The 18,248-nt window shown below is 40.0% G+C and overlaps 1 protein-coding gene across 1 annotated transcript; it reads right to left on the bottom strand.

Moving 5' to 3' along the window:
- Positions 1 to 2,588: 2,588 nt before the first annotated feature.
- TFPI2 (tissue factor pathway inhibitor 2) lies at positions 2,589 to 6,996 on the bottom strand. The gene is made up of 5 exons (XM_032401253.1): positions 6,702 to 6,996; positions 6,215 to 6,418; positions 5,090 to 5,269; positions 3,502 to 3,672; positions 2,589 to 3,141 (listed from the first exon to the last, which is right to left on the bottom strand). Exons 1-5 carry the CDS (start codon positions 6,787 to 6,789, stop codon positions 3,065 to 3,067), a joined length of 720 nt encoding a protein of 239 aa, XP_032257144.1. The 5' UTR covers positions 6,790 to 6,996; the 3' UTR covers positions 2,589 to 3,064.
- Positions 6,997 to 18,248: the final 11,252 nt, after the last annotated feature.

The following is an 18,248-nucleotide window of genomic DNA, read 5'->3' as shown; positions in this document are numbered from 1 at the left end:
GGCCGATTGACCTTCCCTGGTTTCTTGTAAATTGTGCCTTTATCCCCAATATTGCCTCATGATCTGGCAATATGATAGTGAGATCTAGAGGTTTGATTAACTTCTGGTTCAATTTTTTCTTTTTTCTTTCTGCAAGATTCCTTCATGGGGAGGAGGTGTGCATTACTTATTGCATCATATCAAGAAGCAAGTAATGTCTATTGGCACATTTTTATTAATGTTAAAATCATCCATGGATTCAGAGACATAAGCCTAATTTCTCCATCAACCTTTCATGCCATGGTTTTAGCATCCACAGATGATCATTACCCAGATGTATACTTTCATTAGAGCTATCTTCTCACATTTTAGTGCATGTGGTAGGTGAGATTCTTCTGTGAATAGCTTCCATATACTAGTTAGTTTCCTGGTATAATTTTAAGGATAAACAAAAAAGGATAAATGCTTTATTCTTTCTGCTAATTTATCATTTTTCAAAGTAATGAGAGAGTGCCCTAGCAACCTCCGAAAGTGACCAAGGAGGTGTGTATGTGTGTGTAATTATTAACTTGTTTTGTACTCATTTTTATATATTTATATATATTGCAGTCATTTGTTTTGATGTTCATAGTGCCTCATTTTATTTATTTTTTTTTACGATTTTATTTATTTTTTGACAGAGAGACAGCGAGAAAGGGAACACAAGCAGGGGAGTGGGAGAGGGAGAAGCAGGCTTACCGCCGAGCAGGGAGCCTCATGCGGGGCTCGATTCCAGGACCCTGGGATCATAACCTGAGCCGAAGGCAGATGCTTAACGACTGAGCCACCTAGGTGCCCCCATCTTGCCTCATTTTAGATCACTGAAAGGCCCTTAATGTTACTCTCCTGTTTTTGTGACATGATTCAAATAGCTTCTTGCTATCTGGAATAAGATGGCCCAGGTTCATCTTATATATTTCCTGTCCCAGACCTGGATTCAGTGATTTCTCCTAAGAGACCTGGTTCTTCTTAATGAGAAATCATATTTAGAGACCACAATCTGAATGGGAGGTGTACTTACTGGATTGTCATTGCTTCAAGGACTTTTCAATGAGAGAGTGGAAAATACTTTTTTTTCCCAAAGAGAAAATAAATTTTGATTTCATGCTAATATTTATATTCCAATTTAAATGTTAAAGATTTTTTCTTAATTTCTTAATTTCATACTTTTTCTCTTAACACTGAAAATCTTGACTTCTAAAGAAATAAATTCTTATATTTTCTTACAGAATATATAGTATAATGTAGCATTCTATGTAAGTTCAAAATAACAATATCAATATTACTAATAAGACTACTAAACGTATTTTCAGATTTCTTCACAATTTATTTGACCCTTAGATTATATCCCTTAAAAGATAGTCAAAATACTGGCTTTGAAAGTCACCAGAAATAATTATGTATTCTCTCTGTAGTTAGGCAATTATCTGATATTCATTTGGGTTCAATTGTTTTGGTTTGTTTTCAATTGTAGAAGGAATGCTTTCTATTCTTTTTAATTTTGCTTTCTTATTATGCAAAATGTTTATATGGCCTAAGATCACAAGTATATAATAAGGTATATTCACATAAATTTTATCTCCATGCCTGTCCCATCCTGTTTCCTCCTTCCTGCTGTAGGTAACTATTTTTAGTATCTTTATGTCCTCTGTGATGTGTGTATTTATTCATGTTGTTCTAGACCCTTTTTTAAAATGTATTCTGAGGATCAGATGATATCCATATATAGATATTTTGCTCATTTTTCATCCATTTCTTCAATCCCCTACTGATGATTATCTGGTTTGTTTCCAGTTTTTGATTCTTCCAAATAATACATCAATGAATGTCCTCAGGAATATACCATTTTGTATTTTTGTCACAATACCTCTGGGATAGATTTTTTTTTAAAGATTTTATTTATTTATTTGAGCGAGAGAGAGCACAAGTAGGGGGAGCGGCAGGCAGAGAGAGAGGGGGAAGCAGGCTCCCCACCAAGCGGGGAGCCCAATGTGGGACTCGATCCCAGGACCCTGGGACCATGACCTGAGCCGAAGGCAGACGCCTAACAACTGAGCCACCCAGGTGCCCCTGGGATAGATTTTTAAAAGAGGGACTGCTCAAGTGAAGGGCAAATGCACTTACAATTTTGCTAGATTGGGGGCATATTTTAAATATATTGATCTTGCCATGAAAATGTAGGAATTTTTAAAAATATTCTTATTACAGAGAAAAGAAAAAACTTTAACTGGAATGATCACATTTATCAAGAATAATTCATTAGTAGAATTTAAATTACTAAATTCATGGTCTGTAATTTAAGTGAATGCCTTGAACAGTTCAAAAATTTTAACAATTTTAGTGGTTTCCAATCTAAATATCTTTGGAAGTAATGTAAGATCTATATGTATAAACAAATACATACATGTGAGTGAGGATGGATGGGTGGCAAGGTAGATAAAGAGAGAGAGAGAATTTTATCCCCAGAAGAAAGCATTTCTGATTTTAATAAATTTACTAACTTCTTATTCAAAAAAGTTATTTTATTATCTTCTAAATGACACAGTAGATAAAGAAGTTAGTCATGTCTATATAACAGCACTTGTAATATTTTCTAAAGTGTTGGTAAATCTGCAAGTTTGTTTCCTTGGACCTAAAATATAATCAACTTTTAAATGCAAAATAAAATGTATTTGCTGGTCCTTTTTATGATCATATGTGTTAAGAGAACATGACTATATTGTCTCATGCTTTTCAGTTACTATCACCTTCTGAAATCGTGAAGAACAACTCCAAGAACTGGGTGAATCATATTTGCTTTTATATCTTATGCACAGTAAGAATTCAACTACATTAAAATATATGTGAACAGTAAATTAAAAATAATAGATTCACATTTGAATAGCAGCTAGTTATGTGTAAAAATACACAAAAAAGTAACCTGTAGCAATAAAAACTGGTGTATAAATCATTAATGATTCATTTCCCCATATCACCATATTCTTCTTCAGATATAACCATAGAGGCAATAGCTCCACAAGATGACATATAGGGAAAAAGGTTAAAATTACTTCTTCCAAGTTTTCACCCTTCTATGAGCAAAGACAATCTTTGGCGTCTTCTTATCCTTTTGCTTCCTCACAGCTGAAGTCAACAAAATAAAAATAAATATCATATATCTCCAGTCCATAGGCTTACTTTAAATAATCAACATTTCCAATATGCTTACACACTCACCTCAACTATTTTTAATGATTATAAAGTCAGTTTTACTCACTATCCACTCAATAACTTTCTACCTCTAAAAGGCAAGGATACAGTTACGGTCTTTGGGAGCTAGGCAGTATGAGCATTTAACCAAATCGATCAGTACTAAAGTGCTCTTTATGTAGAAGTGGTCTAGAAATGGCAATATGCTATTAGGAACATGGATATATAAAATATAATTTTGCTTATGAATTATTTATAAAATTAGTTTAAAAATTGAATAAGAAAAAGACCTACCTTTTATACAAGCATATGTGCAGTCCTCCATGTTAACAAAGTTATTGTCATTCCCTCCACAGCCAGTATAAGTGAAGGTCTCACAGGCTTTGTGTCTTGGATTAAAATAATAGCGAGTCACATTAGCAGAGCATAGTCCCCCATCTTTCGGACTGTGACAGTATGACGGAACTTGATGAAAAGGAAAACAAAATTAGAAATGCAATAATACCAAAATTAATAAACTGTGATGATTACTGAAGTAACTGAAGAAAATCTAATCCCACTGAAGCTTCATTCTGAATTCAAAATATCATACTAAACCATTTAAAAATTGTGTCTCAATTTTCAAGAAAGCTTACATGCTCTAGTTTGTTAATTCTAAAGTTTTTATAAAGTGGAGAGAATTTCTTCTGAAGCTATGTCCTTGTATCATTTGAATGTGTTAAGAAATTAAACCCAAGGAACAGATATGGTCAGGTAGAAATCGGCTGGGTTTCAAGGATTGATATATGACATGCTTTAGTAAACCTTCTTGTGTTGGTAGGTTTATTTTAAATGTTTTTATCAGCTCTCCTTCCATCATTAATCAAGAATACATTTATGTAATTCCCAAGTAGGCACTGGAACATTTACCTTTATACAAAAAATTTAAGGAAACAAGCAACAACCATCTCCTCATTAACACAAGCTTTTGCACACAGTATAGCTATAGAGCTTCCTCGGATCTCTCCCAAAGCAAGTTTTCCTTGTTTGTTAAGTTAATATATCTTTGGGTATGTGTGTCTCCGCTGTGCCTAGGGAAAATGTCTGTATTGTCTCTCTCTACAAAAGTATTGCCCAAGTAAGCCATCATTTCAGGACTGAGGGGGTGGGGATGTAGATAAGAAATCGGAGTGGAAAAAGGAAGGATAGAGAGGTCTTTGTCCTGCAGTTTGCAGTTGCTAAAGGATGCAGAAATCTAGCTGAAGACTTTAGACAGAAATTATCAAGATTCACCATCTGAGGTCTGTATATATTCCGCTATCTCCTATACACAAGTGATTCCTTACAACCCTGAGGTCATGGCGTTCAGAATACTGTGATTAATTTAAAGGTTTTATTTAGTTGAGAGAGAGAGAGCAAGAGGGGGTGGAGGGGGCAGAGGGAGACAGAGAGAGATCATCTCCACACTGGGCATGGAGCCCACCTTAGGGCTCAATCCCAGGACCCTGAGATCATGACCTGAGCCTAAATCAAGAGTTGGATGCTTAACCGACTGAGCCACCCAGGCACCCCCAGAATACTGTAATTTTTATGTGTAAATTAAGTAAATGAGAAATAGTTCTAAAGAAACAATCCAGAACAGGAAGCAAAAACTTCCTAGCCCTGAGACTTCCTAGCCCTGAGAACTTAGCAAGTCATTTACCTCTGGTAGCCTGTACTCTCATATGTAAATGGGGAAATAATAATACTCCCTCACAGGGCACATATATATAGTAGGACTGATATCCTACTGTATGTGAAATCATCAGAACACAAGGCATGTTAATTATACATCAAATTATTTATCTTTTCACCCTAAGATCTTAAAGAAATGAAATAGAAACCCCATAAAAATAGTATTTACTTTTCTTTGGTGCACAGAAGCCCATACAAGTATCCTCATCCGGGAACCTGTTCTTATTGCTGTGACACCCGCCAGATATGAATTTTTCACATGTCATGGAACTTAGATTGAAGAAATACTCTCCTGTGCGCGCTCCACACTGCCCCTCACTGACTTCCAACCTGCAAATTTTGGGAACTTCTAGGAAAAGGAGGGCATAAAACAATGCTAGTCAAAAATTAGCTTTCTTAGTATGACTTAGTATTACTTGCTTTTAGTAAGTAATACTTAGTATTAACTTCAAAACTTTACTGTATTTTCAGAAACAACTAAGGAGAAAACAGTATCACATTTAGTACTGGGATAGTAAATCCCCAAAAGACTTTTCCTTAATCCAGGTATTCAGCTCTTTTTTTTTTTTTTTTTTAATAGTGGCTCCAGACCTGAGTCAGCCAAATTCAGTGGAAATTCTCTCTGTTCTCTCAGGGTGCTCTGATTTTTCTACATATGAAGTTAATCAAACTTATTCACAGGAATACATACACATTTTTCCTTGGCTTAGTTCCTTGAATGGCAAAGTCCCATGTTTTGTTACTGGCCTTAATAAATACAATAAATATGATTAAAATGAAATAGAAACCATGATCATGAATCTCTACTATATCCCTGTACTAACCCAAAACAAGTTTGGGTGTCAGGGGACAAAAGGAAAAGTTACAGTTAGCTAAATCACACTTTAACAATAAAATCCGCTGAAAGTATTTCAGATTGATGGGTAATTGACACGAGGAAATGGTGCTCTCGAGGAGGCATAAAAACCATAGGTTTAGAACTAGTGATAAAGAAAAGTACCTATGTGGCACCCAATAATACATCATACCCCTGCATCATTATGCCCTACGGTGAACTCTTGCCCTGAGTCTGCGCGGACACTGAATTATGATAAATGCCACTTAGGAGAGAAATTTGTTAGCCAGTGTAAACTTGTGATTACTTTCTGGAAATAATAAGTTAGCCTTACTTAATGTTTGAGAAAATGCAGGCTACGACTTACTGCGGAAAATGGGATCTGGGAAATTAATTTACTAGCAGCCCTTCTGTGTAAGGAGCCGTGCAAGGGTTCTGAGCTTGAGCGCGGCCACTTACTCTCTATCCTCCAGCAAGCTTCGTTGCAGTCCTCCAAAGTTTCGAAATTGTTGGCGTTGCCCTGGCAGCCCCCGTAGAAGAACATGCGGCAGCTCTGCGTGTACCTGTCGTAGTAGTAACTGGGGATCCGGGCCCGGCACGGCCCCACGTCGGGGGACAGGAGGCAGATGTCTGCATTGTTTCCTTCTGGAGGAGCAGGAGAGCCTGAGAGAGGGAAGGAGGTCAGCCACGTCCCCGGGAAGGTAGAGGCTTCCCAGGGACTTCTGTCCCTCCGTTTCCCAGCCCAGGGGGGTTTGCCCAGAGAGAAAGTACAAACTTCGGCACGAATATCCCTTCCCGCGGCTCCTAGACGCGCCCTGTGCAACAGGGGCCCGGGGAAAGCCGGGCGGAGAGAGCGGGTGCAGGGGACCCCACAGCCGCAGCGCCCGCGCTGCCTACTGCGGGGCGGAAGCCCGGCGCAAAGAGGGGGTCCCGGACCCGCCAATACCTGGCTCCTCCTGAGCACCGTTGCCCAGCGCGGTCCCCATCAGGAGCAAAGGCAGAAGCAACAGCCCGAGGGGGCGAGTAGAGTCCATGCTGTCGGGTTTGAGTGGCCCTGGGGGCGAGGCGTTCCTTGAATGTGCCGGCGGGAAGAGGGTGCACGGAGTCCAGCCTCCAGGCAGCCTGGGTGCCGATGTGGTGGGTGCCTGCTTTATGTAGGGTGAGTGTCCTCCCGACCCCGGACGGGGCGGAGCGTGCCTGTGCGGAGCCCGGGAGGCTGATTCATGCCCCACAGGCTGTGACCCACAGCCCTGTGTTGGAAAGTGTGCGGGGGAGAGGAATTCCCCACCAGGTTGAACCTGCCTCCCAAACTTTCTCCTGTCTTGGCCAGAGTGACTAGATGCGGCATTGTGTCGGTGATGGGAAGTGGGCAAGCTAGAGGAAAATGACCTGGGGGTGATTGCACAAGGTTCAAACTTGCAGCATCACTCCATTATGAAAGCACGAAGTCCAAGTATTTGAAGGGCAGAGACAAAGTGAAATTCAGTGGACTGAGGGGAGCCTGGCTCCTTGCAATAGATTCCTTTATTAGATTAGAAATTTAAGTATGTGTATTTATTTACATGTATACATACGTACATATTTCAATCGAGATTTAATTTAATAAAAGGCTCATAATATATCTTAAGTGTACAGCACCATTCCAATCAAGGATTAGAACACTTGCAACACCCCAGAACATTCTCTCATACCCTTTCCCAGTCAATCCTCCCAATCCCAGGCAGGGGCAACCACTTCTTATCACAGGAGATTGGTTTTGCCTGTTCTTGAATCTCATGCAAATGGAATCATAAAGTGTGTATTGTTTGTACTTCTTTTGCTCCACTCCTGTTTTAAAGACACATGATGTTATTGCATAGTTCATTTCTTTTAAATGCTGAGTCCATTCTTCCAATGTATGAATGTACTACAAATGTCCTGTTACTGGACATTTGTGTTGTTTCTAGTGTGAGACTGTTATGAATAAAGCTGCTTTGTGCATACATGCAGCTTTTATTACTCTTGGGTAAAATATTTATAAATGTTAAAAACTGCCACTTTTCCAAAATGATACCGTTTTATACTCCCCTGCCCCTATCAGCTATGTGTAAGTATTGTGGCTATGTTTTTTTGAGCTGGAACATGAAAGTCCATAGAAAGGTGGCCGTAGGGGATCCCAGATCAATCCCTTCCTGCACATTTCCTAATTGTCAGTGCATTAACGTTCATTGTTCCTCTGACATATTAGCCTGAGTCTAACTTTTTTCTTTATACAAAACAAATTATTTATGCTCGGATTTCACATGAAATATTGAAGCTATTTTTGGCGAACATTTTAATGGATTCTCTTGATGACTGTGTCTTCCTCCCCTTTTTCCTCTTGTTGTATTTAATATTCTCAATTTTCAGGAGAAAAGTTACTTCAACTTCAAGTTTTCATTCTTCTGAATATGATTTTCATTCTTCTGAATGTGATTAAATATATCTCCCGTATGGACTAAAATAAATTCAAGGACTGATTCAGACTTGTCACTTAGCATTGACTATTGTCACTTCTGTTCTTTGTTCTCAGGTCCTGGTACTTTTTGATCATCTTTTGCTTCATATAAAAAGAGGAATCTTTTGTTTGTTTTAAGATTTTATTTATTTATTTGACAGAGAGAGACACAGCGAGAGAGGGAACACAAGCAGGGGGAGTGGGAGAGGGAGAAGTAGGCCCCCCACTGAGCAGGGAGCCCGATGTCGGGCTCGATCCCAGGACCCTGGGATCATGACCTGAGCCGAAGGCAGACGCTTAATGACTGAGCCACCCAGGCACCCCAAAAAAGAGGAATCTTTTGAATTAGAGCAGGCAATTTTGGGAAATTGCATGATGCAATGGGAAAATGAATTTTATTCCTTGGTCCTTTGGAGAGTCACATAAACTCTCTGAGCCTCAGTTTCCTTCTCTGTAAAATGGATATAATGACTGTACTTTACATGGGTGTTATGAGGATAAGGCCAAGCGCCTAAGCACTCAAAGGGATGGGCTTTAGCGTCTTACTCACAGGCACAGACTCCAGCCTGATTATCCATGTTTTGATTCCCATTGAGAGCCTTTGCCCAAAACTTGAAGATGGAGTGTCAACCACAGTCAGGAAACAGCACCGTGAACTCGCCTTGTAGGACTGAAGCCTGCAACATTGCTCTCACCAGCTCTCCTCTTTGGCTGAGATCAGAGGCCACCTCCCTGCCTAGGAAACTGTCACACAATCAGATATAACTTCATGATGGTTTCTTCTGGGGAAATGAGCTTAGGGTTCTTTCAGCCAGAGCAGAGTCCTTAGTCCTGCTAAGGACTCAGGATGCTCTGGAACACCTGGAGGGGAAGGAGAATGGGGAAAGGGCCAAAATCAGGCTTTTCACCCCTCTGTGGTGTAGAGTCTGTGGACACAGGGCAAAACTCATGTTCAGAGGTACTCCAGAAATGTTAACTTCCTTCCTTTATTCTATGCCAAATAGGGTGCATCTTTAACACCCCTGTGACCACTGAGCAGAGACAGGGAAGGAGAATTCAACAAGTGGGGACAGTTAGAAGTTTGAGATGATCAGGCCAAGTTATCAGGAAGGAAATTATGCCTCTTAATTGCAAACAACTTGAGTATTTTTATATCCATGAAAAGGATATCTTCCAATGTAAGGGGAAGCTAAATTTTCTGGGACTACTTTAAATTACTGAATTTATCCTTAGGACCATGTGGAAGGAGCCATGTGACCACTGCAACCAGCCTCCATAGGGATGTCACAGTACTTCTGTATCCTTAAACCAGTAACTAAGCCAAAAGGTTACCACATAGCAAAGGAAAAGAATTCCTTTATCCAAAGTCAACAGGACGTGCAAGTCTGGAGGGAACTGCAAAGAACAGTCATCCAGATTGATTTGTCATTGTTACACCAAGTAATAGCTTTAGTGGCTATGGCTAAAAATTGAGGTTCAAAATAGTTTGGAGTTCTGTGAAATAAGGCATGGAGTTCTTATAATTTGAGTGTTGAAGGAACTGTAGATATCGTCTATTCCACTATTTTCATTTTACAGAATTATACATTGAGACCTGGTCATGTTTACTTACCTTAGTTGTTGGCAGAGCTGAGACTAGGACCGAGGTTCTTGATATTCAGCCTTGTATTCTTCCTAACATTCCCATACCTGGACTCTTTCTACTGTACCGAGACCTTAGAGCAGAACAGTAAATACCAGAATGAAAACACACAGAGGCTACAGTGATTTCAGGAACACCTGTGCGTGTGTCAGATCCGTGCTTCTGTTCTTTCTCACCAACCCACTCCCGGCCCCGTAAAAAAAAAAAAAAAAGGATATGAAGTTGATTTGGAACACATTAGCTCCTAGAATTTCCAAGTCTCGAGTATGATGTTCTGTCTTCTGAGAGCCACACATGCCTGGACAGTGATCGTGAATTTAAGGGGAGGATTGAGGCAGATGGTCTTCTTCTCTGTCAGACGCCTTAGAGAGAGGTGGCATGTTTAGCTCATAAATGAATGAGGAGAATTCATCCCCAGTGATTTGGGGATATATATATTACATAACATAGTCACTCACCGAGTTACATTGATACCTCCCCAATAAACAAAATTGTCGCTGCCTGTTAGCTTAAGCCAAAATAAAATCTGAAGTGAGTCCAGCTGGCACGACCAAGAACTTTACGCATTTGATAAGAAAGGCAGTTCATCTCTTCTGAGAGATTAGGGATCACGAGGATTTTGTTCAAGTTTAGGCAACTCCTTCACCGACAAGGTGTTTTTCAAGTGAGTTGGGTCACGTAGGAAATGTTTGCTCTAGTGCGCCCTCTGTCGGAAACAGAGTGCATCTGTGAGCATTGTATAATAAGGCGGAGCCACGTAAGAGGATGAGACATTCTCTATGCCTAATTTTATTATTCTTGTTCTCCTTAGGGGAACGATATAATGGGGTATTTAATGTGTCTCTTACCGTGGTCATTTTTTCATCCATATATATATATATTTTTTTAAGATTTTATTTATTTATTTGACAGAGAGAGACACAGCGAGAGCAGGAACACAAGCAGGGGGAGTGGGAGAGGGAGAAGCAGGCTTCCCGCGGAGCAGGGAGCCCGATGCGGGGCTCGATCCCAGGACCCTGGGATCATGACCTGAGCCGAAGGCAGACGCTTAACGACTGAGCCACCCAGGCGCCCCTCATCCATATATTTTTAAAATAAGCAGAATTACTATTTAATATGTGCCAAACCTTGTGCTAGGCGTTTGGAATACAAAGACAAATAACATGTAGGGATCTCATAGCACAATAGAGTAGACAGATGAACATCACATAACCCAATATTTAGTACAATATTAAAGATATGTACTAGGTTTTATGGGATCATAGAGGAGGAAATGAAATTTTAGCAAGCGCTCAGTTCTAAACAAAAGCCAATCTACACAAACAGATCTAACATTATATTTTTTATGCCTATGGGACACAGAGACTCACTCCTTCAACAGCTGGTTGCTTTGGTCGGTTTTTTTTTTTTTTTTTTTTTTTTAAGGTGTTGTGATTCTAGCAAAGCATTGCCTTCTGCAGGAAGGCAGAATCTTAGAAACCCCCTTTCTCTTCTACCTAGATGTATGTTCACTCAACTATCATGCCTACTTAAGAGGCAGACCATCTTTCCTCTTACTCAGATTGCTGCATACTTACCTATGTAGGGCACCCAGAAGGCTGGGACAGAGTTTGGACCATTTTATCCAAGATGTTTCTGGCACAGTATGGCCTTACCACCTGCCCAGAATTCTAGCCTGGGCTACCAATCCACCAGAGAGTGGCACGTCAGGAAGGGGGGAAAGACAGAGAAAATTGCCCCTAATGTCTGTATATCGTGTGGGAATAGCAATAACTATAATAATGAATATGACGCTGATTGAGAGTTTACATTGAACAGAACAGAAGTGACAATAGTCAATGCTAAGTGACAAGTCTGAATCAGTCCTTGAATTTACTCATCTCCCACAATAACCACTGAGGGTGATACTTTATTCTCCCCACTCTGCAGATAAGCACTGAAACTTTAGGTGAATATGTGACTTGGTCAAAGCTATACAGTTACCTCAGGCCGTCTGAATCTTGATCCGCTGGTCTCACTCACTGTACAAGCTTCTTTTTCTTACACATTAGTGGGGCCCGAAGTCAGGCTTATTATATGTAACACGTGCTCATGATCTTAGTTCAGTACCTGGACAGCTAGATTACAGACTTCTCACTCAAACATAAAGTTTATAATTAAGAACAAACAGACAAACAGATCACTACAATTTAAATACATTGCTATAATGCTCTAAGAGAAGCATCTGCCAAAGATAATAATCAGATTAAAGGATTGAGAGAGTTAATCACTAAATCCTTACTTTCAGGGTTATATTTAGCAGAAAGTAATGGACCTTGACCTTTCAAGTATAAAGACACTCTTTCTTACAAAAATATTGTCATGTTTATACCCTAGCCCAAATCACATGTTATACATTACTTATGTGTCTGTCATAAACCCTCCATATGTTCATTTGTTCTAGTTTTATGTAGAAAAGCTTTTGTATCTTAAGTCACACAGAAGGGACAACCTACCATTTGGGGGCAGGGGGAGGCCATAGTTGCAGTTTGAAAGGGCAGTACATCTCCTAAGACCCTTACTATTTCACTATTTTTTTCTCCCTCTTGACTATTAGCCAAGGAAACAAACTGAGTCAAACTAAAATGTCTGTATTGGAAGAGAGTTGACTACGCTAGCGTGGACTAGGGATACTGAATGAGCCAGAGAAGTGTGAGCTGTTCCTACTGGTGGACGGGATCTCCAGCACTCTCTTCCCCTCGCTTACAATAGAAGTCATGCCCTGGTCCAACCAGACACCAACCTGGTAGCTACTGCTCTGGATCCTTTCACCTCTTGCCTTCTCGAGGACTTCACTCCTCTCCTCTGCAACATCAGTTCTTTCAGTAGTTTCCATTTGGAGTGCTCTATCTCTGATTTTTTTTTTCCATCCCAAACTTAAACTTCATATTTGACTTTTATCCCTTTCCTGTTAGAGCCTTATTTCGTTGCTCCCTTTTCCAGCAAAACTTATCAGAAATGTTATCGTCACTCTCTACCTCCACTTCTTCATCTCCCCTTCCCCCATCCCCCATTGCACTCCAATTCAACTTCTACATTGGGAAGAAGAAGAATAGGAAGTGCTCCCGTCAAGAGCACCTCATCATGTTGCCACATCTTACTGGACCTCTCCATTCATATGACACCCAAAGCAGCTGCCACAGAGGTCACCAAGGACCACATTTTTCCATCTCAGCAGTATTTAACAATTTCAAATTCTTCCTCATCCTTGAAATGCTTTTCTTTTAGTTTTTACTTTACCACATTCTTCTGGTTTCCTCCTACTTAGTTGAGTATTCCTTCTCAATCTGTCCTTCTCTGCCTGCCCATTAAAGGTGGGGTGACTCAAAGCTCAACCTTGAGAACTCTTTTCTAACTGTACTTTCTTCTTATGTGATTTCAAGTAAACACACACACAGACACACACACACACATTTGTGTATAGTCTTGACCTCACCTCTGAATTCCAAACACTTACATCTACTTAGTATCTCTACTTGGATATCTAATACACATCTCAAATATTGTATGTCTTAAACTGAAGTCTTGGTCATATACCCCAATATTCCTTCTTTCTGTCAATGACACTTCTACTTAGACTTTCAAGCCCAAAACTGTGGAATCACTCTTGATATCTCCCATCTCTTCATCACCCAATCCATCAATAGTCCTGTCAATTCTACCTCCAAATCACATTTTTAATCTGCCCATATTGCTCTATATCCATGGCCACCAATATTGTTCAAATCTCTCTGTTCTTAAAGGACTATTATGTTAGGTTCTTACATAAAATCCCAGTTTCCACTTTTGTTCCCCTTCAACCCCACACAGCAGAGTGTTTTTAACACATCAGAACACCTCACTTCCTCAAAATCAAAACCGTTCATTAGCTCCTCACTTTATTCGTCACCATTCCTCTGGGTGACTCTATGTGACGTGGCTGCTCTCTCCCTGACTGACTTCACCCCATCACTCTCCCTCTTTCTTACTCTACTCGTTACACTGTGTTTTCTGTTCTCCTTGTACAACAAATCTGTCCCCACTTCTGGTCTTTTGCATGCGCTGTTCTCTCTGCTTAGCCCTTCTTTTTTTTTTTAATTTTTTTATTGTTATGTTAATCCCCATACCTTACATCATTAGTTTTAGATATAGTGTTCCATGATTCATTGTTTGTGCATAACACCCACTGCTCCATGCAGAACGTGCCCTCCTCAATACCCATCACCAGGCTAACCCATCCTCCCAACCCCCTCCCCTCTAGAACCCTCAGTTTGTTTTTCAGAGTCCATTGTCTCTCATGGTTCTTCTCCCCCTCCAATTTCCCCCCCTTCATTCTTCCCCTCCTGCTACATTCTTCTTCTTCTTTTTTTCTTTCTTAACATATATTGCATTATTTGTTTCAGAGGTACAGATCTGAGATTCAACAGTCTTGCACAATTCACAGCGCTTACCAGAACACATACCCTCCCTAGTGTCCATCACCCAGTCACCCCATCCCTCCCACCACACCCCCCACTCCAGCAACCCTCAGTTTGTTTCCTGAGATTAAGAATTCCTCATATCAGTGAGGTCATATGATACATGTCTTTCTCTGTTTGACTTATTTCGCTCAGCATAATACCCTCCAGTTCCATCCACGTCGTTGCAAATGGCAAGATCTCATTCCTTTTGATGGCTGCATAATATTCCATTGTATATATATACCACATCTTCTTTATCCATTCATCTGTTGATGGACATCTTGGCTCTTTCCACAGTTTGGCTATTGTGGACATTGCTGCTATAAACATCGGGGTGCATGTATCTGCTTAGCCCTTCTTGCATGAAATGTTCATCTCCTGATCTTCACTGTCTCCTTCTTGACAGTGTTGGTCACACTGGCACTACCTCCAATCAGTCTAGATGATGTTGCTTCACATCCTAGTCACTCCTTATCATAAACTATAGCATTTATCAGTTGAAATCACTATGTTTATTCATTTTGTTTCACTTGTCTGATCCTCTCACTATTATGTAAGCTCTGTGACAGCAGGAACTTACCTGTTGTAGTCACCATTGTTTCCCAGTGCTAAGAGCAAGACTTATGGACAGTAGGATCTTATAAGTGTCTGTGGAATAAACAAATTACTTATTATACCTCCCCTAGCACTTATCACAATATAATATATGGTACATTTTATCTTATTTATTGTCTTTCTCCCTCATTAGAATGTATGTTCCTCATGGGCAACATTTTCTATATTTTTCTCTGCTCTGCCCTCAAGCATCTAGAATAGTGTCTGGCACATAATAGCATTCAGTAAATATTTGTTGAATGAATGAATAAAATGTTAGCTATTTTTATAGTCCTAGGTATAATGTCAGGATGAAAAAGAATAGTACAAGATAAGAACATTTATAGCCATATGGTTGCAAATTTATTGTACATAATATAGTGGATTTGTTTCTGAAAAAAAAAGTGTCAAATGGAATGTTTATAAATCAAAATATTTAAAGTGTGTTAGCAACATTTCTATTTCAAAGAATGTGTGATTGATCCGCTGTATAAAACAGGGGACTTCTAAAAATAATTTTAATAATTTCCACCAATATAGCCCTTATAAGTTAAATATTTTGTCAAGTTGCCTTACTTCAAAATATACTTATCTACAATGTGTAAAAACAAACAGAAAGCAGGTAGCTTTTGAACTTTATACTAGCCCACTTTAATTCTAGAATAGATTAGCAAGAAAGCTAATGGAAGATATTAGGGAGACACTTAAGCTACTCTACATAGTTCTATCTTCCCTACATCCCTTACTCACACTCACAAAACCCCTGAAAACCATAAACAACCTGACATATTTTCAAAAGGCCCTGGAGGGGGCAGTATTTCCCCCCACAGAGAACCACTGTTCTATGAATGGGGTACAGCTCTGAGGTACTTTCTCCCCCTCCTCTTCTCTTTGCTATATTGGACCTTACCGCCCCTGATAGTAGTGCAAGATGGAAGAAGGAGTAAAAGGGCAAACATCTTCTACTTAAAGGGGTATGTTCTGCCCTCCCCCCCACCCCGAGTTAGCTGTAAATGCTGCCTTAGCTTGTTGGTCTGAGTCTTCAGTCCTCCCCTTTATATTCTGGTGGCAGTGGGGTAAGGATGCTTGGTAATATGCCAGTAATATGACCTAGCCCCTCTTAGAACTTCCTGCGGAGAGGTGGCTCAACGTGGAAGCTTTGAGCTGCCCAGGTATGGGGGGAAATACGACAGAGTGGCTTAGTGCCTTTTGTTTTCAATTCTGTGCCTTCTTTCAGTGTAATTCTAAAGTATGACAAAACAAATCTATTCTTTTACACTAATTTGGAAAGGGTAACAGAGAGAAGTGTGCTGGAGTTGAAAACACCCCAGACCAAAAGCCAAACACCTGTGTTATAGCCCCAGCTCTGTTGCCACCCATTTTATGATTTGGGTCCACCTTTATTCCATCTGTAAAATGGGATTAAGGATGATTAGATTATGCCATATCTGAATTCATTTAAACTCTTCAGTGCAACTCTGAGCCTTGGGACTCCATGCAGACAATATACACTGCCCTTCTCTGTGTGTCTGGCTGTCTTTGAGGGAGGTTAGAGTTTTGATCCTCCCTCTTTGAATTTTCTCATACAAGTCCCGTGGCATCAAGTTTGGCAAGCATTCTCTCATCTTCTAAGATTCACCTCCACCAAATGAAATGTGTTTTACTTAAAATATTATTAAATTTTAGTGTTTGGAGATCATTTGTTAAAAGATTGAAGTTAGGTACTTTGCACTTCTTCCTATGACTAGGTGAATATTGATGACATAGGTTGCAAGTGACTTTATGTACACTCCATGATTCTCTTTCATATATTGAACAATAGGCAGGAGTAAGGACATAAAAGTTATGAAAGATATAGATGCTCTTATAAAGGTCCTTATAACCCATTGTGTCTTAGATTTGTTAGAATCAGTGCCTAAGACAAGGATCCTTGTCCAAGTGATTTATCAAGGATGAGCTCTCACGAGAAATCTCTGAAGGAAGGTAGAAAGCAAGTTGAAGCAGAAGTTAAGCAAGGGCGTAGTTTCAGATGTCTAGCTTATCCTGACCCCATGGGGAGCTCTGGAAGGTTCTCAATTACAAGGTTTTTCAGCCCACAGGCACCTGGTCTGAGCTATTAGAACCCCACTTCAGCCAGCCCTGTGCTACAGGTCACCCATAGGAGCCAATCGAAAGCATAATCTCCCAGACATCACCAGTTGAAGTGGTTCCCATCAGCCAGGAACAAACCTATGCAGAAGGCTTGCCCTTGGCGGTGAACACATGCACCTGCTGGGAAAATGAACACCCCACCCTGGAAAGGGGGTCTAGGAAGGGCACCAACAGCATCTGCTATTAAAGGAGCCAAATCATGTCCACATGATATCCCTTAAGAGCACTTTTAGAGCCACCTAACAGAAAATGCCATGTAAGACAGCACAGTTTGAAAGTCTAGAGGTGCCGAATAAGTGGGTACTCCAGCTAACATGTACCGAGGACTTGTTTTGTGTCACATACCATTGTACAATCTTGATTCCTCTCAAGAAATCTACAATGTAGGTAATCACATTGCTCCGATTTCCTAGTAAACTGAGGCACAGAAGTTAAGTAACTTGATGAGGGCCACACCCCTAGCAAGAGCCAAAGAGTGATCATTTCATTGGCAATAACATGGTAGGGATTCTCTGAAACAGAGAAAATGAAATTCTTTTTTTTTTTCTTTTTTAAATTTTATTTTATTATGTTAATCACCATACATTACATCATTAGTTTTTGATGTAGTGTTCCATGATTCATTGTTTGTGTATAACACCCAGTGCTCCATTCAATACATGCCCTCTTTAATACCCATTACCAGGCTAACCCATCCCCCACCCCCCTCCCCTCTAGAACTCTCAGTTTGTTTCTCAGAGTCCATAGTCTTTCATGGTTCGTCTCCCCCTCTGATTCCCCTCCTTCATTTTTCCCTTCCTAAGCCCTATTCCAAATCAAAGCCTCTTAGATTGCGCTCATATTTTAAAGTTCCTAAAGCGATTCTTATATACACTGAAGTGTTAGAGCCATTGCCGAGTGGAATTAGTTTTCCAAGATGGAGAAAAAATATGCAAAGGACAATATCAACAGCTAAAAATGATCAGCAGAGGTAGATACGCTTGTGAATGGTTACAGATAGTCTGAAGGCAGTGAGAAGGAAAGGGAGAATGAACTTGCGCATGGGCTCTCGAATACCAAACAATAATTACACAGGAAGGAACAACCTTTGTGTTGTCATATTGTTTCTTAAGGTAAGAACAGAAGAGCAAAAATAAAAAAGTACAGGAAACA

The sequence above is a fragment of the Phoca vitulina genome, unplaced genomic scaffold (assembly GCF_004348235.1).
Source record: "Phoca vitulina isolate PV1807 unplaced genomic scaffold, GSC_HSeal_1.0 scaffold4, whole genome shotgun sequence".
In the NCBI taxonomy this organism is placed as follows: Eukaryota; Metazoa; Chordata; class Mammalia; order Carnivora; family Phocidae; genus Phoca; species Phoca vitulina.
This window is presented reverse-complemented; position numbering and strand designations above follow the sequence as displayed.

Excerpts from the sequence above, each read along its gene's own strand:
- TFPI2 (XM_032401253.1), bottom strand. The coding sequence starts at position 6,789 with ATGGACTCTACTCGCCCCCTCGGGCTGTTGCTTCTGCCTTTGCTCCTG. Across the intron at positions 5,270-6,214 it reads AGCTTGCTGGAGGATAGAGA|AAGTTCCCAAAATTTGCAGG; the intron begins GTAAGTGGCCGC and ends TCCTTTTCCTAG. Across the intron at positions 3,673-5,089 it reads CTTCTGTGCACCAAAGAAAA|TTCCGTCATACTGTCACAGT; the intron begins GTAAATACTATT and ends CTTTTCATCAAG.